The sequence below is a fragment of the Chenopodium quinoa genome, unplaced genomic scaffold, assembly GCF_001683475.1.
Source record: "Chenopodium quinoa cultivar QQ74 unplaced genomic scaffold, ASM168347v1, whole genome shotgun sequence".
Taxonomy (NCBI): domain Eukaryota; kingdom Viridiplantae; phylum Streptophyta; class Magnoliopsida; order Caryophyllales; family Amaranthaceae; genus Chenopodium; species Chenopodium quinoa.
The window spans coordinates 744,246-769,883 of NW_018742410.1; the positions used below are offsets into that span (position 1 = coordinate 744,246).

At 36.3% G+C, this 25,638-nt stretch overlaps 2 protein-coding genes across 2 annotated transcripts; one reads left to right on the plus strand and one right to left on the minus strand.

Moving 5' to 3' along the window:
- The first annotated feature begins 15,153 nt into the window (after nucleotides 1–15,153).
- On the plus strand, nucleotides 15,154–19,689 carry LOC110705496 (protein FAR1-RELATED SEQUENCE 5-like). Its single transcript, XM_021883382.1, has 6 exons — nucleotides 15,154–15,309; nucleotides 15,792–16,306; nucleotides 16,407–16,720; nucleotides 17,297–17,860; nucleotides 18,124–19,124; nucleotides 19,607–19,689. The coding sequence occupies exons 1-5, from the start codon at nucleotides 15,255–15,257 to the stop codon at nucleotides 19,118–19,120; spliced, it is 2,445 nt and encodes an 814-aa protein (XP_021739074.1). The 5' UTR covers nucleotides 15,154–15,254; the 3' UTR covers nucleotides 19,121–19,124; nucleotides 19,607–19,689.
- Nucleotides 19,690–20,487: 798 nt separating this feature from the next.
- LOC110705506 lies at nucleotides 20,488–22,914 on the minus strand. The gene is made up of 7 exons (XM_021883394.1): nucleotides 22,861–22,914; nucleotides 22,516–22,680; nucleotides 22,027–22,207; nucleotides 21,775–21,903; nucleotides 21,362–21,505; nucleotides 21,032–21,235; nucleotides 20,488–20,743 (listed from the first exon to the last, which is right to left on the minus strand). The coding sequence occupies exons 2-7, from the start codon at nucleotides 22,614–22,616 to the stop codon at nucleotides 20,615–20,617; spliced, it is 888 nt and encodes a 295-aa protein (XP_021739086.1). The 5' UTR covers nucleotides 22,617–22,680; nucleotides 22,861–22,914; the 3' UTR covers nucleotides 20,488–20,614.
- Nucleotides 22,915–25,638: the final 2,724 nt, after the last annotated feature.

Here is a 25,638-nt window from a genome sequence, read left to right on the forward strand (position 1 = left end):
AAAAGAAAGGCGGACCAACTGGCACCCGTCAAAAAGGAGAAATAGCAATCACTAGCCGGGGAAAGGTCAGATGACCAACGACCTCAGCCGGCTGGTGACTGCCTTGATGTCATCCTAGATGACAGCCGTCCTGAAAGAACAGTCAAGGTCGGGACGGTAGCCTTCGAACGGTTGGGAGAAGGTTTGCTTCAGCTGCTGAAGGAATTCAAAGACATCTTTGCCTTTGAAGTGGGAGAGATGCCAGGCGTCAGCCCGGATCTTGCTGTCCACAAGCTAGCCGTAGATCCCAAAAAGCAGCCGGTTAGGCAGAAAAAGAGGGATCATGGTGGAGAAAGATCTCAAGCGGCAGCGGCTGAGGTCAAAAAGCTGTTGGATGCTGGATTCATTAGGCAATGCTACTACCCGGATTGGGTGGCAAATGTCGTTCTAGTAAAGAAGCCGAACGGTACTTGGCGGATGTGTGTGGATTACACAGATCTGAACAAAGCATGCCCAAAAGATAGCTACCCGCTTCCAAAGATTGACAGCCTAGTCGACTCAACAGCCGGCCATGCGTTAATGAGCTTTATGGATGCTTATTCCGGCTTCCATAAAATACCTCTCTGGAAGAAAGATCAGGAGAAGATGGCTTTTGTCACTGATCAGGGGTTATTCTGCTATACGGTGATGCCGTTTGGGTTGAAGAATGCACCGGCTACATTCCAGCGCATGATAAACACCGTTTTTATCAACCAGATTGGCAGGAATGTAGAGGCGTATATCGATGACATGATAGTCAAATCCAAGCTACAGACGGATCACCTAGCAGACCTGCAAGAAACCTTCACCACACTCAGGCGGCACCGGGTCATGCTTAACCCAAAGAAATGCGTATTTGGTGTTGAGTCTGGGAAGTTTCTCGGATTCTTGATTGACCAAAGAGGCATCGAAGCTAATCCGGAAAAAATACAGGCGGTAATTGACATGAAGTCTCCCCGCACTGTAAAAGAAGTCCAGAAGTTGACCGGTTGTCTGGCGGCATTGGGGAGGTTCCTCAGCCGGTTAGGTGACAAGTGCCTCTATTTCTTTCAGGCAATCAGGAAGAGGTCAAGGTTTGAATGGGGTGAAGAAGCAGAGGCGGCATTCCAGAGGCTTAAGCAGCACTTGCATTCTTTTCCAAGGCTAGTGAGCCCCCTACCCCGGGAGGTTCTGTACATGTACCTAGCCGTCTCTGATCACGCCCTTAGTGCCGTTCTCCTCGCTGAGAGAGACGGCATTCAGCTGCCGGTGTACTTCATCAGCCATGTCTTAAAAAATGCTGAGCTCCGGTACCCCATGATCGAAAAATTTGGGTTGGCCTTATTCGTAGCAGTCAAGCGGTTGAAGCCTTATTTTTTGGCACATCCGGTTGTGGTATACACAGATCAGCTGCTCAAGCGTACGATGACTGCTCAAGCGTACGATGGCTGTTGAAATACAAGGCCTTGAGATAACTTTTGAACCCAGGCGGGCAGTGAAAGGTCAGGCGTTTGCCGACTTTATTGTCGAGATGACTAGGCCGGTGCACCCGGAAAACCCTGATCAGGTCTGGAAGTTATTTGTAGACGGCATCTCTACGGTGAACGGCTGTGGTGCAGGTGTTATCTGTCATTCCCCGGAAGGGGATAAGTTTGAATATTCACTACGGTTTAAGTTCCAAGCCTCCAACAATGAGGCAGAGTATGAAGCCCTGCTAGCCGGATTGCGCATGTGTAAGGCAGCCGGTGCAAGAAAGGTCGACGCCTGCTCAGATTCACAGCTGATCGTTAGCCAATACCTTGGTGACTACGAAGCCACCCATCCGGCTATGATCAAATATTTGCAGGCGGTCAAAGAGGAGGCTGGGTCCTTCGATGAATTTCATCTGCGACAGGTGCCCCGGTCTGAAAACAATCAGGCGGATGCCCTCTCAAAGTTGGCATCATCAGCCTCCGGTGATGCTCCTAGGACGGTCTTTTGGGAAGTCATTGAAAAACGAAGTATTCAGAATGATCCCATTGGAGTCTTGGACAGAACTGCTACCTGGATGGATCCCATCCGGTCCTTTTTGACGGATGGTACCTTGCCGGATGACCCTTCAGAAGCATCAGCGCTCAAGAAGCGTGCTTCAAGTTTTGTTATGCATCAAGGGGAACTCCTCCGAAAGGGATACCTGCAGCCGTTTTTGAAATGTGTAACCCCGGATAGGGGGAGAGAAGTTTTGGAAGATCTGCACGCGGGGTTTTGTGCCTCGCATATTGGCGGCAGGTCCCTGGCCAGAAGAACCAGACGGCAAGGGTACTTCTGGCCCACTCTTGAAGCGGATGCCATGGATCTAGTAAAGAGATGCGACAAGTGCCAAAAATTCGCTAAGTTGATACATCAACCGGCAACAGAACTCACGGCAATCCATAGTCCGGTTCCGTTTGCTAAATGGGGCATGGACATTTTGGGACCTTATACGCCTGCGTCAGGCGGCCGCCGCTACATTCTTGTAGCAGTAGACTACTTCACCAAATGGGTTGAGGCAGAGGCGGTAAAAGGGATTAAAACGAAAGACGTGATTTCTTTCATCTGGAGAAATGTCATCACCCGGTTCGGGGTTCCAATGTCCATGGTTTTCGACAACGGACCGCAGTTCGAAACGCCTGTCCTGAAGACCTGGTTGGGAGACCAAGGAATTTCCCATTGTTTTGCATCCGTTGGCCGTCCTCAGGCAAACGGTCAAGTTGAGGCTTTTAACAAGTTGATCTCAGACGGGATAAAGAAGAAAGTAGAAAGAGCCGGTGGACTATGGGCAGAGGAATTACCTCATGTCCTTTGGGCTATCCGGACAACCGAAAAGGGGGCAACCGGTGAGACCCCATTTCTCATGACATACGGCACTGAAGCAGTTCTTCCCATTGAACATTATGAGCCTACTCTACGCATTATGTTATATGATGAGGAGGCTAACTGGGAAGCCATGCGGTTGGCATTAGACGCTCTTCCAGAGCGAAGGGGGAATGCTGCCTTGCGTCATGAGATCTACCGTCTGCGTATGACTAGAGCCTACAACAAGCGGGTTCGTAAAAGACCTTTGAAAGAAGGAGATTTTGTGCTTCGCAAAATGGAGGCAACCAGTAGGGCCAATGAACAAGGCAAATTAACCCCAAATTGGGAGGGACCCTACCGGATCTTTGAAGAAGTACGAGACGACACTTACCGCCTGGAAACTCCAGACGGAAGAAAGTTGCCTAGAACTTGGAATGTAGATAACCTCAAAAAATACTACTTCTAAGTATTGTACATCTTTTGAAAATTTTCAAATGATTAATGAGAATTACATTCAATTTTGTATACAGCCGCCATGTCTTGTGCCCACCACAAGCGGCACCAGTAACTAATTTTTTCATCCGGTGACACCCATACGGGTGAATTCATCGAAGAGAACATCTCCCATTTGGGTGGTAAATTGTTCTAAGCGATCACACAGGCGGACAAATCCGCCTGACGATCCTTCGCACCAAAAAAAAAAAGGCCAGGCTAGCAACCCCAAACTTGCAGTCGGCTCACTTTTTGGAAGGGCAGCCTGACTCTCTAAGAGCAGGCCTAAAATCATACCGCCGCCTGACTCTCTAAGAGCAGGCCTAAAATCATCCGGTGACACCCATACGGGTGAATTCATCGAAGAGAACATCTCCCATTTGGGTGGTAAATTGTTCTAAGCGATCACACAGGCGGTCAAATCCGCCTGACGATCCTTCGCACCAAAAAAAAAAGAAGGCCAGGCTAGCAACCCCAAACTTGCAGCCGACTCACTTTTTGGAAGGACAGCCGGTACTCAGTACCGCCGCCTGACTCTCTAAGAGCAGGCCTAAACATTTGGTCTAGGCCATAATTCATTCAGGGGTATGCTTGCAAAAGCCCAACCGGTGAATGGACATCCTAATCTGGCGTGATTCTTTTGCGAAGTCCCGACCGGTAATTCAGTATAAACCGACTGGCTCCCGAATCTAATGTTGGCACTTAGTGTATATTCGAGCTATATCATTTGGATAGTCGCCTGGCTTGCAAAGACCCAGACCGCTATCCAGGGGCAATTACCCAGACGCCATCCGGTTTGGTTTTTGGTCGAAATTTCTTCGCCTAGTTTGCGAAGACCCAGACGGCAGTGTTACCGGTGGGGTCTTCTTGGCAACCCTTGCAAATTTCTTCGCCTAGTTTGCGAAGACCCAGACGGCAGTGTTTCCGGTGGGGTCGTCTTGGCAACCCTTGCAAATTTCTTCGCCTAGTTTGCGAAGACCCAGACGGCAATGTTACCGGTGGGGTCTTCTTGGCAACCCTTGCAAATTTCTTCGCCTAGTTTGCGTAGACCCAGACGGCAGTGTTACCGGTGGGGTCTTCTTGGCAACCCTTGCAAATTTCTTCGCCTAGTTTGCGAAGACCCAGACGGCAGTGTTACCGGTGGGGTCTTCTTGGCAACCCTTGCAAATTTCTTCGCCTAGTTTGCGAAGACCCAGACGGCGGTGTTACCGGTGGGGTCTTCTTGGCAACCTTTGCAAATTTCTTTGCTGTTTGCGCAGACCCAAGCGGTAGTGTTACCGGCGGGGTTCTTTTGGTTATCCTCGCAGAAATATGTATAAAAAATAACAAGAATTCTAATATTGAAGTGCAGAAACATAAAAAGCATTCAAAAGCCGGCTCAGTCGGTGAAAATGTTTATATTCAAAATAAAAATTATTACAGCTTAGCCCATCTCATCCGGCGCTATTACAAGATAATGCTAGGCACGCAGGCCGGGAAGTAGTTGCTACTCCAGGCGAACAGTGAGCCGGTCCTATTCCGGTTGGTTCTGGGTTGGATCAGGGTGAGCGGCTGCGTCGGCTTCAGGAACGACTTCTTCCTCTTCAGCAGCCTCCGCCTGCCGTCGCGCAATCTCATCCCTAACCCAAGCGTCATAGGGTCCGGGCTCCGGCTCATTCGCCTCCTCGGCCAGAATGGCAAGATCAGAATATTTGAAGGCGAGTTCCCAGACGGTGAAGTCCGCCTCCGGGTGGATGAGGGAAAACGCCCGTTGCATCCGGTTTGCACAGTCATGCTCATTCTCTTCAATGAGCCTCTCCTGCTCCGACTCCAAGGTGGCCTTGAAGTTCTCATTGGCAGCAGCCGCCTCTTTGCGCAGGCGCTCATTCTCTTTGGCAAGGCGGCCATTTTCAGTCTCCGCCTTGCTCAGCCGTTGGAGGGGCTCTGTCTGTTCCTCCAACTTTTTATTGGCATCATCCAGGGACGCCTGCAGTTGGTCAACTTGGTTTTTCAGCTGATCAATCTGCTGTTGGAGGGCTTTGGTCTTCTCCGCCTGTTCCATGCGTATAGATTTAGATTCTAAGCCATGCATGTACAAAGAGTAGTCAGCAACATTATGGGCGTCATCAACAGCCCGTTTGCTTCTCCTTACCTCCTCAGACTTGCGGGTATAAGCTCGTTTGAGCCCCTCTACGCGCAGCATAGCCTGCAAAAATACAGCCGGTTAATACTGCATACTTAAAAATGCACGTCAAGAAAATTACCGCATGGTTGTTGGAGCATACGTCGGCCAGGTCGACCAGCACCCGGTCGGCATTAAAGGAGTTGATCCCAGGGATCGCCTCCTTCTCGTCCCTGGGGACGGCTTTCAGCATGGCCCGGGCATATTGTGCCCCGTCCGGCCAGCGGGGAGAATTATCTGCACCAGAAACAGACGGTGAGAAACTCGCATATGCTCTGCCTATAGATTGCCGGCTGATTGGAGAATCCCCCGGCTGCGATCGAGACTGTGAATAAGACTTGACCCGCATGGGCAGATCAAGTAGTGTAAGGTCGAAGTTACCTTGGCGGCCCGAACGGCCTTCAGAGGGACCGGTTGCGGTCCTCAATGGGATGGCAGAAAGCACATCCGCAGATCCAGGCCCGTCTGGGACCCTTATTGATTTGCCGCCGGTAGTTTGCCGGTCGGCTGTCTTCTGCACCTTGGATGCAGACTCTTGTTGGGTCGGCGGAGGCCTGACCTGTTTTTGAAGGGACCGGGGCATCTGCTTCCCGTCCTGTAAACGAGAAAAATATAAGTTGGGATAAAAGGATTGAAGTAAACGAGAAGGATCAGACGGTTATACCTTCTTCGTCGCCTGGGCAGCAAGTTTTTTCTCGAGATTTGCTTTCCGAATGTCGGCAGTCGACGTAGCCGGTGTCTTCTCGGTGGGCAGCATTTTCTTGGCTTCTTCTGTAGAGGAAGGCACACGGTTAGAATAATAAATAAGCAAGGAAATAAAAGCATCCGGTACGAAAGAAACCGGCTGAGTTCCGAATACATACGTTTTTTAAACATGCTGCTTAGGCCACAAGCGGACAAGAAGCATTCGTCCCTAAAAAATTCATGTTTGGGCACCCAGTTTCTAGGTACCCTTACTATCTCTCCGGATGAGAGGGTGTCAGGAATTAACTCAAAAAACCCGGAGTCAAGGATGGTCTCTCTATCATCCTCCGGGACAGGGGGCAGGCAGCACTTGGTCCCCAAGAGTTCTGGTTTCCGGTTGTAGATCCGGAATTCTCTGTTCTCTGCCGTAGTTGGGGCCTTAACCAAGTAGAACCGGTGCTTCCAGTCCGACCATTTGGATGGCTTGTCCAAGGTCATAAGGTATTTGGGCTGGGTGGTCAAGGTATACCAGGCTCTCCAGCCGCCTGGGCTCCTACTCAAGTAATGCATGTGGGCAAACGCCTCCCAGCCGGGGTTGAGGCCCTGCATCTCGCAGGCGGCGATATACCCTAAAATATTTACCCATGAGTTGGGGGTTAATTGTCAGAGACCTAGGCCATACCCCCTAAGTATGGCTTTTATTGTGTCGTGGAGAGGGAAGCGGACTCCGGCCACGAAGGCCGCCTCGTAGCACCCGAACCAAGCGTTCGCGTTCGGTTGTCCATCCTCCCACCATATTGTTCCCAGAGCAACCGGTACTTTTATTGTATAGTCACCACCCAGCGGCCGCCGTTTGATAAAATCTGGCAGCGCAGCCCGCATGAGCTCGCGGTCCTTGGAGGAGACGGCGATCATGAGAGGATCGTTCCTATTATCCCAAGAAGGCCTCTCCGCCTCCTCGCTATCCTCAGATTCGGTTAAGTAGCTGCTACTGCTACTTTGAACGTGACCGGCATCAGAGCCGGCTGGGGAGTTGGAGACCTCCTTATCAGAGCCTACCTGCTCTCTGGTCTCCTGGAGGGGAGCACTCTCTTCGTTTAAAATGCTATCACCCGGGGTGCTAGGAGCGCCCCCGGGTGAGCCTCTCTGCTCTACCTCTCCATGCTCTACTTCACCGCCTGAAGCTGGGACCTCAGGCGGCTGCTCATCTGAGCTCCCACTTCTGTAGTTGGGATCTCTGGCAGTAGACCGGATTCTGGCCATTGTGTCCTGCACAGACACAGAGTCGGTCGATATGGGTGTTGAAAAAGGGTTGTCCCAAAGAACAGAGGCGGCAGACCCAGTTCTAGACTCAGCCGTACTAATAAACCGGCTGAGTTCACAGCTAGGTTCCGGGTATGGGTATAAGGGGTCCATCTACTTATGGGACCAATGAACAAAAATGCGAGTAAAAGACTCAAACGGAAATACATGAAAAAGCTAGAAAGAATAGAGACGGTACCTAGAAGAAAATCTGGAAATTCTCTGGGATGCTTGCGAAGACGCAGGCGGTTCAAAATCCGGCTGGGTTTCTCTGATTACCCTCTCGAAAACCTTTGGCTAGCTTGCAACGACCCAGACGGTCTGTAGACCGGTTGCTCTCAACGAATCTCAACTCTGAATGCTCTCAACTCTCAAATTGCCGGCTGCTCTCAAATCTTCAGAAATTTGGCAAAGTTTGTAAATGAGAGCTCGGGGGACATCTTCTCCTATTTATAGAATTTTTCCCAGAAGGTGAAAAGTCGTGACTCTTCGCCTTCTGCTTTTCCATCCTTCAAAAGGAATCTGAAGAGTAAAAAAAAAAAAAAAAAAAAAAAAAAAACCTTTCACCGGCGCCACGTGGCACCCTGCCACGTCAGCACCAGTGAGGGGCAAATGTTTGGGGTAAAAATACCCTAAACACATGGCCCAATGGCCTAGTGACACGTGGCATCCAGCCGTTGGTCAGCAGGGCTCCAATCCTCTGCTGACACGTGTCCTCTAAACCCTAAAAGGGGAACCATCCCTTCCCCACTATAAATAGTGGAAGGACCCTCATTATGGGGGCTGGATCATTTTGTTGTTCACATTGAATACTCCTCAAAAAGAAAAACACTTACCCCGAGCAATATTAATTGCAGAATTCTCCCATTACGCGAGAAGTAACTTCCACATTACGTGCATTCTACCTCCCGTATCTTTACTAACTTGATCGTCGGAGGCGGAGCTCCTACCCCCAGGAGTCTTCGTGATTTTGCAGGCACAGGCGTCGAAGGGCATTCTTGGAATTGTAACTCTCCCGCAGGACACATCAAAAAACCCCGAAACAGGAATAATCAATAATAAAAGATGTAGGGTATAGGTTCACCAATAAATAATACTCCAGGGTAAAAATAACAATCAATCATTAATGCATAAATTAACCAGATTATAAAGGGTTGACGCTACGTATTATAATCACATAATTAATCTACCGGTATTAAATCGCATCTCTCGAATCTTGACTTAACCATTTATAGATTAACATGCCTATTGAAACTAAGCCTAAACATCAATTCTTATCTCTTGAATCTCGAATCAATATTGCAAAACTCATACAATTAAACCATGCCTAATCTAATTGCATAGCATCAAATCAATCAATAGGAAATTAATCAATCATCAATAATTAACAATAATAAATTACCCCTTCGTATTATTCATGGATCCCCACAACCCTAGAAATAAAACTACTTGTACATGATTAAAACTAAACTAAGCAAAGCAATTAAATTAAGCATAATAAAAATAATAACAAAAGATTAAACAGAAGTAAACATAAGTATTTTAATACTAAAGCAATCATAAACGTAAACCTAAACTAATGGAAAAACTAAATTGAACTAAAACTAAAAAAAACTAAAAGTAAGACTCCCTGCTACGTACTACTACTCCCCCCTAATATAGGAAAAGAAAAGTAGTTTAATTAAAAATCAACTTCCTATCTCCAGCAAAACACAATCATTAAAAATATCATGATGCGCAAAATTCGGTCAACTGGAGTAAAACCCAAGGAGATTGAGCCCATCCATTTACCACGCTTCTCAGGTCTTCGACTTACAAAATAATACCAACTCTACAAAAACACTAGAAAACGTATATTAGTAATAAAAATAGCTCCGTAAAGCTCAAATAAACATAATTATGACTATTGGGACGGGGAATATATATATATATATATATATATATATATATATATATATATATATATATATATATATATATATATATATAATAGACTTATCAGGTAAGCATTACAATTACTTTTTTTTCTTGCAAAATTTATATTATATGACGATTAATAATTATGATCATTAATTTATTATATACTACCTCTGTTTTTTATATCTCACAAATAATACCCCCTTTATTATAACATGAAATTTTTTCGTATAGGAAGTAGCGATTGCACAAATGCAGACTTGAAACTTGATCAAGCGCCAACCGGAGGAAACGTAGCCTGAGTTTAAATTCAGCCTTACAAACACTTGTGATTGTGTGTTTGTGGGTATAATATTAGCTTGTGACGGATTTCAAACTCAAGAACCTATCGATCAGTCGATTTTGAAACAAGGTGGTGGAGATTGTACAATCAATGGTGGGAATCCTATCACTCCAAATTCTGCCCTAAGTTTCAATTATGCTTGGGACAAATCTTTTGACTTCATCTTGAAGAGTGCTCAAATTGCTTGTTCTTAGAAAGAACAAGATTATATCTTACACTTGAAAATGTAAAACGTACATTTGCTGATTGAATAAATCATATCATTACTTTTATCTCGATCTCCTTGACTCTTTTAGTTTGATTGATTAAGGTTTCTCTTCCATCTTACACTACATGTAATTTTTCATAAAATGATCGTATTACATCATTAGCCTAACATATATCAAGATTAAGACCTCATAGCTTATACAATCTGGTACTGAGGGTTATTGTGTTTTAACTTAATTAATTTAACAAGCAAGGGTAATTAAAGAAATATATATGCTATGCCTTATTAACATAGCAGGCAATACGAATGATTATGGTTCAAGAGCAATGCAAAATACTCACTTATACACAAATTTAATGACATAGATATGAACAATAAATTTAATATACTTTGAAATGACAAAACCTAAAAATAACACCCAAAAAATCATTAGAAGAATATTGCTATATACTAATTATTGAAACCTATGCTAGGAAATTGGTAATATATTTAAATAAACCTATAATAAATTATTACCTAATTAATCAATAATAAACATCTACTAAGCTACTCGATCTACAATAAGGACAAGAATGTTTCTTCGGAAGCCAATTAAATCAACATTCACGGTGAAATACATGTTTACAACGAATTATCTTTATGATTTCCTCTTCACTTGACATCTTCTCAAAGCAAATCGAGCACATACTATCTTCACTTAATTCCTCTTCTTTTGCTAATAATTTTACTAGTGTTGGTTTGATCTTTGATAAACTCTTCAATAATGTTGTATGATTTTGCACAACTTTCTTAGCACGTTTGGATGCTCGTTTCCCATCCTCATTAGAACAACTATTCTCGTCTTCTACTCGAATCTACACCTTTAAAATATTAAGAACATGATTGAATTCTTCTAAATTGTTATCATCAACCTCCTCTACATCCGAATATGTGCACATTATGTTACCATCACCCTCGTTACAAGGTTGTTCTTCAATAAAGGTGTAATTAACATCTATATTTAAGGTGTGTGGTCGAAAACCATCGCTAGTAGGCTCTACAAACAACCGGGGTGGTGCAACCCTAGTAGGTCTAATAAACGGCTCGAATCGGAGATATGGATGAGGTTGACTAAAGCTATCAACTAAGCTTTCCAACACTTGATGACTATTCACTTCTTGTCGTTTTACCTCTTCAACCGAAACGTCTTGCAAAAGCCATCCATGATTAGTATTCATATTATTGTCTTGTTCAACTCGTATAAAAGGTTCAACCAAACGATGAAGACCATTAAGAACAACCTCCTTATGATTTTTAATAGTCTCCTCTTCGAGTTGCTCGTCACCATCAACATCAAGATCAAGATCCGTGACAAAAACAAGCCTAGGACGACGAGGATTAGTCCTCGAAGGGCGAAATCTATAGCAACTCATCATATAATCGGCGACTTGTTGAGCAAGTAACTTAGTTGTCTTAGGGTCAAAGACATAAGCCTTACTAATTATTTGTTTTGCTAAATTGTGTATATTATCTTTAAAAAGATAACAAAGCTTAAAATTTTGATTATAGGAGAAAGGTCATGGTACATTGATGATTTTTCTTTGAGAATTCACGGTGAAGTTGAAGGCAAACAAACGTTCATCATGCCTAACAGCTTTGTGCTTCTTAGTAGCGACGTCGTTCCATTGAAAGAGTCTTAAATTTATGAGCTTTGTTTGTGGGTGTAAACTTGATGACATGTTTATATATTGAAGTGTGTATGTGATGTTTTATTTTTCGTGCAAAATTTTAGGAATTAAGATATAAGAGAGGTCAATTATATTGTGAGAATTGTCATAGGATAGATATGAATATATATAGATTAGATAGAGGCTAGGAAAAGATATGTACGTAAGTTTTATCGCTTTTTTTGTACAATAAGACTCCAAGTTGATGTCGTGCTGTCTTCTTTCCTTTTTAAATAGGACTGGTATTCTAGAATCTATATTTCTAAATCACGAATTTAAATATATATGGAGTATATTATTGTAACCTAAATTGCCTAAAATATCGTTATACATAGTATATACTTCCTTTATTTTATTAGAAAAAATTGTCAAGAATAATACGACCTTTCACCAGTTTTCCAAAAATAAAACGACCTTTTAATTATTCCAGAATAAAATGACCTTTGACACACATCCTTCATAAATAGAATAAAAAACTGGTAACCTGTTTTATAGGTTAAACTGGACATGTGTTGCCTACTGTTAACATTTTTCTTTTAAAAATAAATGATTTTAATTTTAATTAAAAAACAAAAACCTTAATTAAAAAAAATCCCCTCCCCATCCACCTTTCCCCTTTCACGTTCAGCCCCTTCCCCTCAACTTCCCCTTCCGTGGTCATCCCCCTCCCCATTCAGCCACCTCGCCGCTACACTTTTTACCACCGCACTGCCGTCCCCATTTCTCCTCCTTTCTCCTCTAGCTATTCTATCACTACCATTGTTAAATTTAAGGTTTTATGGTTGAATTCTAAGGGTGGTTTTTGGGTGGGTAAGGGTGGTTTTTCGGTGGGTAGGGGTTGTTTTGAGTGAGAGGTAAGGGTGGTTTCGGGGTAGGTCTGATTAATTTTAGTGTGGGTATAGGCGACAGTGACGGTTGATGAGGAAAATGGTGGTCGGGTGTTGACGGTCAAAGTAGTGGTGGTGTGGCCGTTCTTGTGGATTCATTTAAATTTTAAGTTAATTGCTAGTCATTGGAGCTCAAAGTAGCTACAATGACAATTAGCTTAAAAGCTTATGTGGCATGCCAAGCTATATGTCAAATTAGCTTGCCATTGGAATTGCTCTTATTAAGCTAAGCTAGAAATATCTAGTAAAATAGGCTATATAGCAGAGCTAGTAACTAAGAATTTTATTAAGCTAAGCTAAAAATATCTAGCAAAATAGCAGAGCTAATACCCAAACTCTAAAATCCTCATAGCCTCTACTATTTTGAGCAAGTTTGTGGGCAGCCACATTCCCACATCTGCTGAGTTGCGAGTAATCAATAAAGGAGCACAAAGCAAGTAGCTTAAGGATGTCCCTAACAATGATACGACCAAAGCTAGACATTTACTGCTTCCTCTGCTTCAAATAAGTGAATAGATTGCTGCAGTCCGTTTCTAGCATATTTGTTATGGATATAAGTTGTCAAAAAAATATGTAACATGAAACATCAACGTTTGGAACAATGGTGAATTAAAACCCTTAGAGAATAGTTTTGAGACTCCAATAATTTTTTTATTGAGACTTTAAATACGAAGCAATAAAAATTAGGTTTAGAGTTTTCCAATCCTACATGAAAACTATTTTGAGAAATATTTTAAAGTGAACACTATTTTAGTAATATATATATATATATATATATATATATATATATATATATATATATATATATATATATATATATATATATAGAGGAAGGCTCATATAAGAACCCTCCTCTATATAAGAACCCATTATATATAAGAACTAATCTGGACCGTGGAATTAGCTTGATCTGACCGCTCAAAATGAATGATTAGTAATGACATTTTTGTAATTTGAAGGAGTTTATTCAAATTCTTTTTCCTCTTCCTTCAAATTCTTTTTCTCTCTCTAAAATTCTCAGCTTTCTCCCTCTCCTCAGTTCAACAGATTGGCGAAAGTTCATCAAATTCATCACGATATTTTCACAGATTTTGGATTAATTATTGTAAGTTTATTAATTTTATAATCAGATTTGTTTTAAATTTAATGATTTTTCATGCAATTTTGATGCGATTAATTTCATGCGATTATTTTGAGCATTTTCTATGTAATTGTTCTCAATATTGTTTAGCGAATATTTTGCTGCGATTTTGCTACGAATTTTATGCGATTTTGATGCGATTTTTTGCTGCAATTTGATGTGATTTTGTTGCGTTTTTATGCGATTTTTTCTCAAATATTTCCCTGATTTTTGCGATTTGTATGCTGCGATTTTGATGCGTTTATTTCTCAATTTTTGCTGCGATTTATGTTCGATTTTTACTGATTAATTCATGTTTTCGTCAATATTTTTGCGATTTTTTGCGAATTTTCTATTCGATTTTGTTTTTGGCGATTTTCTATTCGATGTATATTTATTTTGCTCGATTATTTATCAATTCGATTGTTTGATTGTTCGAATTGTTTGTTCTTATTTTGATTTTTTCTCAAAATTTTCCGGCACAGGGGATCTGTTCACCGGCGAGGTTAGGGTTGGCTGGGTAGAGAAAGGTTAGGTGGCGGCTAGGGTAGCGACGGCGGCGAATTTGGTGGCTGGGAAGAGGAAAAGGGTGGTGGTGGTTTTTCCTTTTCCTTTTTTTTTTTTAATTTTATTATTTCTAGATTTTATATAGTTCACTATGTTCTAAGCAAAAGCAAATTTAGAACATAGCTATGTTCTAAACAAATTTAGAACATAAAGTAATTTACTACGTTCTAAGCAAATCAAATTTAGAACATAATTCACTATGTTATAAGGAAATTTAGAACATAAAGTAATTCATTATGTTCTAAAATAATTCAAGATGTTCTAAAGTTTTCCTTCTATGTTCTAAAATTTTCCATCTATGTTATAAAGTTTACTCTTTGTGTTCTAAAGTAATTCACTGTGTTCTAAAGTAATTCATTATATTCTAAACTATTATTTAACTATCTTAGCATGTTCTAAACTTTTATTTAGCATATATTAAGTTTACTCTTTATGTTCTAAAGTAATTCATTGTGTTCTAAAGTAGACAATCTTAGCATGTTTGTCAAAGCTTGTTTAATTAGCACTAGTCTTAACTTGGGATAACTTTTGCTTTAAAGGACTACTAATGATAGATTGATTATATAGCCAATATAATGAACCCACCTTAATGCAAGTAATCGATCATCAAATTACAATAAACGATGCTAAAGATAGTGTTTAGAAGTGCAAAAGGATATGATTAAACAAAAAAAAATTACTTTTGTGATTATCTCATATAGTTGTTAGTAGTTTTTCCTCTAGTTCAAGTGTTTTATATACATTAGCCTACTAGCTCAACGGGTAGAGCATTGTTTGAGTTTTTTCATTAATTTCATCAATTTCGTTTTCTAGTTTTCTTTTTCTTCTTCAATTTCCAGATTTTTCCAAATTTTATTTCTAGATTTTATTTCCTTTGCTTATTTCCAGATTTTTTATTTCCAGATTTTTCTGTTTTTTTCCTTTGCTTGAGTTTTTCAACATCTTTTTCGATTTTATCCTATTTTGTTTTCCAGATTTTTGATTTTTAATGGATTTTAATTTCTGGTTGCTTTTTTGCTACAATTTGTGTTTTTCAAAATAGGTTTATGCATATTGATGGATTTAGATGGTGTGCAACCTAATTATCCTTCTTCCTGTGTTACTCATTCAGGTAATTTTATTGTTTTCAATGTTTTAATTTCAATTTACTTACATGTTCTAAAGTTTCTTTACTATGTTCTAACATTTATCTGTAATGTTCTGAAGTTTTCTCTGTATGTTCTGAAGTTTTCTATATATCTCTCTCTTTATATTCTAAAACTTTCATTCTATGTTCTAAAGTTTACCTTCTAATTTTAAATTTTACTTTTTATGTTCTAATGTTTACTTTCATTGTATGTTCTAAAGTTAACCTTCTAGTTTAATTTTTTCACTTTATTGTAAATTTTATTATGTATGTTATAAAGTAATTCACTATGTTATAAGTATGTCCCTGATTTTATATGTTCTAAAGTTTATCCTTGATGTTATAAAGTTTATCTTTGATGTTCTAAAGTTTTCTCTGTATGTTCTAAAGTTTTTTTATGTATCTTTCTCTTTATATTATAAAGTTTATTTTTATGTTCTAATGTTTACTTTCATGTTCTAATGCAGTTGGTGATATTTATCGTACTCTAGAGGTTGTTGGATCATTTAGCCCTGGTGGTACCACTAAGGAATGGATTCCAAGTGTTCCCGAGGAGTTAAAACCTAGTTTGGGGATGATATTTAAAGATCCTGAAGAGGGTCTTAGTTTTTATAAAGCATATGCAAATGCCGCTGGGTTTACTTCTAGGAAATCTACTACTAAAAGGAAGAAGAATAACAAAGATATAATTGCTTTTCAATATGGAGTTTGCAATAAGGAAGGTTTTAGGGCAATAAGAAAACCTATTGCTCAACAAACAGTTTATGAAGAAGGAAAAGTTCGTATTACTAGGAAACGTTTAGTCACTCGTGTAGGATGCAATGCTCACATATGTATGAGATATGATGCTGGAAAGTATGTTGTAACTCATTTCAAAGAAGAACATAATCATCCTTTATATACTCCAAGTTGTGCAAAATTTCAGAAGGATAATAGAAAAATGCATATTATGCATAAAAAGTTGATTGTTGATAATTCAAAGGTGATTTATTTTTATGTACTAAATAATGTTTTTTTTTGTTTTGATTTACTATGTTCTAAAGTTAATTCTTAATCTTAGTAATATTTTTTTTTTCTAACAGGTAAATGTTGGTCCTGTGAGGTCTTATACTATGATGAAAGAATTAGCTGGATCACATGATAATGTTGGTGCATCTAAACAAGATTTCAAAAATTTTTATAGAGATTTGAAGGCTTTTATTGATGGATCAGATGCCCAAATGTTTGTGGATAATTTTCAAAATAAGAAATTGCTCTGGAGTGCATTTTTTTTTTCCTATGATGTTGATGAAGAAGATAGACTTTGTAGAGCTTTATGGGCTGATCCAATCTGTCGAAAAAATTATGCACTTTTTGGTGATATGGTTTCTTTTGATACCACATTCAAAACAAACAGGTGATGTTTTAAATATAAATTTCTTTCATAATGTAATTAATATTTTACTTTTACATATTAATTTTTTAAACATATGTTCTTATATTCTAAATATCATGCCTTGTGTTCCTAAACAAATATCCATCATGTTTTGATGTTCTAAACAAATATTCTTTATGTTCTAAACTATGTATGCCTTATGTTCTAAACATATATTGCTAATGTTCTACCTTATGCTTTAAAATATATCCATCATGCTTTTATGCTTTAAACATTATGCTTTTGTGTTTTACACTTTATTCTTTGTGTTCTAAACTAATATCCATCATGTTCTAAACATTATGTCTATATGTTCTAAAGTTTACTTATAAGTTTTTAAAACTACATTGTATATTTTTAGTTTAGTGTTTATGTTTTAGAGTAATTCATTATGTTTTAAAACAACTATATTACTGCCACGTTTAATAATTAAATTAAATTACTATCCTCTAAAGTTTATCCTTAATGTTCTACAGTATACCACTATGTTCTACAATTTACCTCTATGTTCTAAAGTTTACCTCTATTTTCTGCATAAATAATTTGTGTATGTTACAGATATAATATGATCTTTGGTCCATTTACTGGAGTTGATCATCATAAAAAATGTGTTACTTTTGCGGCTTCTTTTGTAGCTCATGAGGATATATCATCTTTTGAATGGGTTTTCAAAACTTTTCTTAAAGCAATGGGAAATAACGAGCCTGTGTGTTTGATTACCGATCAAGACCCTGCAATGAAAGTTGCTGTTCGTAATGTTTTTCAAACTACAGAACATAGGTTTTGTATGTGGCATATTATGAAAAAGGTGCCTGAAAAAGTAGGTCGGGCGATTGCCCAAGACACTGATTTCTTGAAAAAACTGTGTTCATGTGTTTGGCATTTAGAGATTGAGCCGGCAGAATTTGAAGAAAAGTGGAACAAAGTTATTTCAGAATTCCATTTGAACGATCATGAATGGTTGACATACATGTACAACATACGTGATATGTGGATTCCAGCGTATTTCAGAGATTTATTTTTGGGTGGCATTATGAGAACCACATCTAGATCAGAAAGTGAAAATAATTTTTTCACTATGTTCACAAATCCCCATCTCACTTTGATTGAGTTCTACATGAGGTAATAAGTAATTGTCTATATATGTTCTAAAGTTACTCTTTATGTTCTAAAGTTTTCCTTGTATGCTCTAAAGTTTTCTTTTTATGCTTTATAGTTTTACTATTTATTTTATAATTCTCTTTTATGTTTTCTTTTTCTCTTTATGTTTTAATAATATTTAGATCATAATAAACATGTCATGTATATTTATATGTTCTAATGTAATTCACTCTATGTTCTACAATTATCTTCTATGTTTTAAAGTAAATTTCTATTTTCTATAGGTTTGAATGTGCATTGGATGCTCAAAGGCACACTCAAAATAAAATGGATAATGATTCGAAGAATAAGCGTCCGGAGTGTAAGACTCCAATTCCTTTAGAGAAAGATGCTTCTGAATTGTTTACAACAACAATTTTCTATGAATTTCAATATGAGCTTGAAATTGGATGTTTTAATTGTGGTGTTGAGGAGATGAAGAAGGACAATGAGCTTTACATTTTCAATTTGAGGGAAGGAACTAGAAGGAGGACTTTTGATGTTGTTTTTGATCCAACTACCTTTGATACCAAGTGTTTTTGTAAAAAATTTGAACGTGATGGTGTGCCTTGTAGGCATATGATTTGGGTGTGGAAGGCAAGGATGTTAGAAAAAATTCCCAAGGCCTACATTCTAAATAGATGGTGTACAATGGCTTATAAGAAGCCCATTTTTGATTTAGAGGGTAATGTGTTGGAGGAATGTATTAATGCAGTAGATAAGAAAATGTTATTAAATGATTTGTGGTCTGAAATTCATGCTTGTGTGAGTTTAGTGCAAAACAATGAAGATGATCTTAGTGATCTTGTCAAAAAACTTCGAGCCATGAGGGCAGATTTGGAACAGAAGAAAACAAATGGAAGCAACAATCTTTCGAGCAAAGTTAAAGACATTGAAATGCTTATTGGAGCTAGTCTACCTTCTAATGTTTTAATCAAACCTCCTAAAATTTCGAAGAACAAAGGCACGGGGGTTCATGTTCCAAATCAGGTCAATGTTCCAAATGATGTCCATGTTCCAAATCAGGTTCATGTTCCAAATCAGGTAAATGTTCCAAATGATGTCCATGTTCCAAATGATGTCCATGTTCCAAATGAGGTTCATGTTCCAAATAGTGACAAAAGAATGAAGAGTGACAGAGAAAAGTCTATTGAACAAAGTCAAAAGAAGAAGAGATTATGTAGAGCATGTGGGGAGCTTGGTTATCATGATAGTCGTAATTGCCCTGGAAAAGTCAAGTGATATTGTAAGTAAACTTTATTTTTAATTTTCTTATATTTATTTTGTTCTAAAGTAATTATGTTTTAAGCAAGTTTAGAACATAAAGTTATTCATATATGTTCTAAAGTAATTCAATATGTTCTAAAGTGTTTTCTCTTTGTTCTAAAGTTACTTTTCTATGTTCTAAAGTGTTTTCTCTATGTTCTAATGTTTATTCTTTCTGTTTTAGTGTAATTTAATATGCTCTAATGTTTAGAATATAAAGTTATTCATTTTGTTCTAAAGTTTTCCTTTATATTTTAACTTTTCTCTTTATGTTCAAAATATTTTCTTTATATGTTCTAAAGTTTTCTTTATATGTTTTAAAGGTTTCTTTAAATGTTCTAAAGTTTTTACTCTATATAATATCATGTGTTCTAAACTAATAGAAATGGCATGTTATAACATTTTTTAATGCTAAATTATGTGCTTATGTTCTAATATTGTTTTATTTTTTTTTCTTTACAGGTTGGTGAATATACTATTAATCCAGTTGCATGAGATGTTATATATTTAGAAACAATATCTCATTTACTAGCACGTAAAATATTATTCATGTAATTCTTAAAATATAAGAACTCAATTTATTTACTTTTAGAAACAATATATTTTTATTTCTTTTTTGTCCAATTATTATTCAGAGTATCTCTACTAGTGTTTTTCTTATCAATTTTTATGTTAATTAAAGTTGATTATAATGTTTTATAACATCTCCTGTCTTTTCATCTTCCCCCCTTTTCGTAATTATAAGTTGTTTTATTAAGTCAATTTGAACTACGAGTAATGATAGTACAAGCATTTTAGATACCTTTATTAAACAACATTTAGTTGAATCTTGCTTTAATCAACTTTTATTTATTCAAGTTTCTTAACATTGATTTACATATGCCTTCTTAGATATGCACTAAAGAGTGTATGCATTGTATTCAAAAGGAAAAATAAAGCAAAAGTAATGGATTAGAAGCAGCCAGTTTAGAACATAAGCAAATACTTTAGAACATAGATAAAAATAATTAGAAGATTAGCAAAATCAATAATTTGGACATGTAATAAGAAAAAAGTACAACATAATAAGATATAATTAGAATCAAGTTACCAATTGAATGCTTTGGAATCTTGTTACTTTGGCTGTTGTCATTTCTTGTTACTTTTTTTTAATTTTCTTATGTTCTAATGTTCTACACTTTAAGTTTTAAGTCAAAATTAATATATAATAATATATTCTAATATCCTAACTTTATAAGCATATAATTATTAAAACATAATCAAAAATACTTTAGAACATACCCATATAATTTAGAACATGAATATAATTTAGCATATAAGTTTATATGATATATTTTATATTAAAATTTTAGCATTTAATATGATTCAACAATATATTTCTTGTAACAGGTAAATACATAGAACATAAAAAATTACTGTTATATTCTTTGCAAATATCTCTCTACAAATATAAACTTAAGATCTTAACAATCATATATCCATTTTGTTCTCCTTTGACCACTTTTTTGATCTCCTAATCACTTTGTTCCGTTCTTCATTTACTTCTGCTGTTATTATCTTCCCACAATACTCCACTCTTAATTTTTTCATTTGGTCAAACTGCAAAAAAAAAAAAAAAGAGTAACTTTTAGAACATAAACATAAACATTTGGTCAAACTGCAAAAAAAAAAAAAGAGTAACTTTTAGAACATAAACAGAAATACTTTAGAACATAAGCATATAATTTAGAACATGAATATAATTTAGCATATAAGTATAAATAAATATAATAAACCATAATATATCTAAACAATAACCAAACCAAACCAAACCACAACACTAAAACCATAACACCAAAACCATGAACGAAACTAATTTAAAACATGTATCTTATGTTTTAAACTTACATTGTCTAATTCTAGTCCCGAATTCCATTGTTTTACAGATTCTCCTTCATATGTTTCCATGTGCTTCAACAGGAACACTCCACAATCATGTTTGTTCTTATTGCTCTTCCATGACATACTCAAGTTTCTTGTTTTGAAGGAGGATACAAAGTCACTCTTTATATTTGAGTCAATTGAGTGAACGAAATCAGCAAATGCATTCAACTGAAAAATTGGATAAACTTTAGAACATATAAGGTAAACTTTAGAACATAAAGAAAAACTGTAGAACATATAAGGCAAAAGTTAGAACAAAAGTATAATTAAAAAAATGTAAACTTGATGTCTTACCATTAATCTATGGTAATTTCCATATTTATTGTGAAAAGGAATATTTGGTGGAAGAAATCTGTTGTCAATCAAATCAAATGTTCCTTCCACAAAGTTGACACACAGCAAATAGTAGTGATCTGGTAAAACGACCGGGAAGAAAACCTAATAGATAAACAGAATTAGAACATAGATAAGCAAAATTAGAACATAAGCATGCATTTTAGAACATAAGCATATAGATTAGAACACAAGCATATAATTTTTATAACATGTAGTTTAGAACATAAGTAAGTAGTTTAGAAGATAAATAAGTAGTTTAGAACATAAGTAGATACTTTAAAACATAGATAAAAATAATTAGAACATAAACAAAACCAATAATTAGAACATATAATAAGAAAAAAGTACAACATAATAAGATACCAAATTACCAATTGAATGCTTTTGAAGCTTGTTACTTCGGTCGTTGTCATTTCTTGTTGCATTCTATCAAACAAAGCCTTCATTCTATCATCTTGCCTTTCATTTGATTTGAAGTATTTTTCTGTACAACGTATGAGCTGAAAAAGAAAAAGAAATTAAAACATAAGTAATTAGAACATAGGTGCATAGTATAATCTATATGAGAAACAAAAAGAATCTACTCTTAGAACATAGTTATAATTTTAAGTTCGAAAACATACATAGCATTCAGTACTGAAAAAGAATCTACTCTTCTTGTCTACACCACGTCTTTTATTTTCAAAATTCAATAGGCAAACATAAGCATCCACAACATTGTTCAACATGTGCTTATCTTCTATGAGACTATGAATCTCATCTCTCGTAATCGTTGTCCCCATGTTATCAGCATACAAAAGCTCCCTAAAATCAGAACAATAAAATCAGAACATAAGCATGTAGTTTAGAACATAAGCATGTAGTTTAGAACATAAACACATAATTTAAAACATAAGAATATAGTTTAGAACATAAGTACCTATTTTAGAACATAAGCATATAGTTTTACACATGTACTTTATAACATAATCTCGTAGCTTAGAACACGCAGTTTAGAACATAAGAATGAAGTTTAGAACATAATTTATAGCTTAGATCATAAGCATATAGCTTAGAACATAAGCATATAGCTTCGAATATAAGCATATAATTTTAAAGTTTTAAAGTCTTACTTATTATCTCCTTGAGCAAACGCATACTCAGCTACCTTTCTATTGTCCACATTCTTGAAAAGTTTTTCATGTTCAACCATGAAAGGTGAACGCAAGTACATTGGAAGCTTATCCTTTCCTCTTTTTTTCCGTGTCTTTTCTTCTCCTTTTTCTTCTCCTTGTTTCCTACTTAATTCAATTAAAAAATATCACATAGATAACAAAAACCATAACTAAATCAAACGAAAATTTATTGATAACAAAAACCATAACCAAATCAAACCAAAATTTATTATTACCAAGTTCTAAATTAAAATTTAACTAAACCATAACCAACATTTGTTTTAAAGTTTACAAAATGATTACCCTTTCTTGTTCTCATTTTTTTCTTCTTTGTTCTTCTCTTCATTCTTGCTTCCTTCATTTTCTTTCTTCTCCTCTTGATTCTCCTCTTTTTCCTCCTTTTTCTTCTTCCCCTTTTCTTCTCTCTTCTCCTCTTGGATCTCCTCTTTTTCCTCCTTTTTCTTCTTCCCCTTTTCTTCTCTCTTCTCCTCTTGGATCTCCTTTTTTTCCTCCTCTTTCTTCTTCCCCTTTTCTTCTTTCTTCTCCTCTTGCTTCTCTTCTTTTTCCTCTTCTTTCTTCTTCTCCTTTTCTTCTTTCTTCTCCTCTTTTTCCTCTTCTTTCTTCTCCTCTTTTTCCTCTTCTTGCTTCTCCTCTTCATCCAATGTAGGTGGATGATCTGGATTTAGAAAAGCACAATTTAGAACATTTGCTGTCACTTCTTCGTAAGTGAGTTCTGCTTCATTATCTTCTTGATTTTCTGGGACATCAAACCATAAGTAGAAACAATAAGGACACAACATAGAAATAGTTGGAAAAAATTTAGAACATTAGAAATAACTAGAATATAACCAGAAAAATTTAGAACACAAGAAGTAACTTTAGAACATAACTAATTTACAACATAATTATATTATTTAGAACATATGCACATAATTTAGAACATAATCATACAATTTAGAACATATGCACATAATTTAGAGCATAACTAATTTCAAACATAATCATATTATTTAGAAAATATGCACATAATTTAGAGCATAACTAATTTAGAACATAATCATATTATTTAGAACATATGCACATAATTTAGAACATAATCATATTATTAGAGCATATGCACATAATTTAGTACATAATCATATAATTTAGAGCATATGCACATAATTTAGAACATAAGAAAGTAGTTTAAAACATAAGCATCTGATTTAGAAAAAATTTAGAACATCAGAAATAACTTTAGAACATAACAGAAAAAATTTATAACATAAGAAGTAATTTTAAAACAAATCTAGTAATATTATTTCAAAAGAAAAAAGTTTGAAAATAATGTAAAACTACCAACTGCTGGTGAGGGGGTCAATAACTTGAAACTTGGAGGAGTTATATCAAAAGGTTGCTTCTTTTTTGGAGGAATTGGGGTTTTTGGTGACTCCTCATTCCTTTTCTCTTTCTTCTCAATTTTTTCCTCCTCGTTTCTCTCTTTTCTGTACTGCTCTTTTTCTTCTTCTTTTGATCCCAAATCTTCATAGCAATTACACCATAAAAATTAAGTATTATAGCAAATAGCAAAAAATAATTAGAAAATAAAAAGTAACTTTAGAACATAAGAAATATATACAATTAGGAGACAACCTAGAAATAGTTAGAATATAAAAAATTAAGAATTAACTTTAAAGCATAACCAGAAAAAATTTAGAGCATAAGAAGTAATATTAGAACATATCTAGTAAATATTAGTACATAAAAAATGAATTTGAAAATAATGTGAAATTACCAACTACTGGTGAGGGAATCAACAAGTTTTTTTCTTTATTCTCTTCATTTCTCTCTTCTTTGTTCTTATCTTTTTCCTCTTCCTTTGATCTCAAATCTGCTTAACAATTAGAACATAACTAATTTAGTACATAACTAATTTAGAACATAACTAATTTAGAACATAATCATATAATTTAGAACATAAGCATGTGATTTAAGCGCATGTTTTAGAACATAAAAAAGTACTTTAAAACATAAGCATCTAATATAGAACATAAGTATAATTTGGAAATTAAGCATGTACATGTGAAATTACCAACTGTCGGTGACTTTGGTGACCTTGTTTCCTCGAATTTCTTCCATGCCTTATCCATAACCATATCCAATTCTTCAATAAATGCCGGTTCATCGAAGACATGTTGATCTTGGCTGAGTATAGAAGGGCTTTTCTTTTCTTCTTGGTTCACGAATGTCTATAAAATAAGAAATTATAATTTAGAACATAATATGCATAATATTTATATAAATTTATTATACTTTAGAACATAAGCTGAAAATACTTTAGAACACAACCAGAAAATACTTTAGAACATAATTATAATACCTTTGTTGTGTACTTGCACCATATGTTGTCTATGAGATGTTGCATTTTTCCTGTTGTTTCTTCCTCAACAAAAAGATCTTTTGCTTGTTCTAACATGCCATACATCTCTTTAACATTCGAGGCAAGTGTTTTTGCCAAATCTCCAAATTTGCTCAAAAAGCCCTTCATTAGAACACAAAAATATTTTAGAACATAAAGGACATAACATGGATAATTTAACAGAAAAGGATTAAATGGAGCATAAAATATAATTTACAATATAAACTAAATCATACCATCATGTCATTTCGAGAAGTTGTAGAACTAGAACCTATTGATGATTTTTCCATTCTCTTCTCTTTTTCCTTTTGTTTTGGTTGTCTCTTTTTTCCTTTTGGTGCCTTCTAGTATATAAATTATAAAATTTAGAAAACAACAACATAAAGTGTAGTGTTTAAACATAAACATATACAAATATCATACCACAATTGATTCCATTCTTTCCAAGAGTTTTCCATATCCAAATCCATGATCTTTTTCAAACTTATATCTCACTTGAATCCTTTCCTTTGTCCACACCGAAATTAGTGGACATTTTCTTGGTTTTTCTAACCCTCCTCTTTGTAGACGATCAAAATAAAATACCTATTTAGTACATGTTAAGAATTAATTAGAATATTTTTCACACATTTTCAACATAACAAGAATAATATATATACATAATGGTAAGAATTTAAAACTTA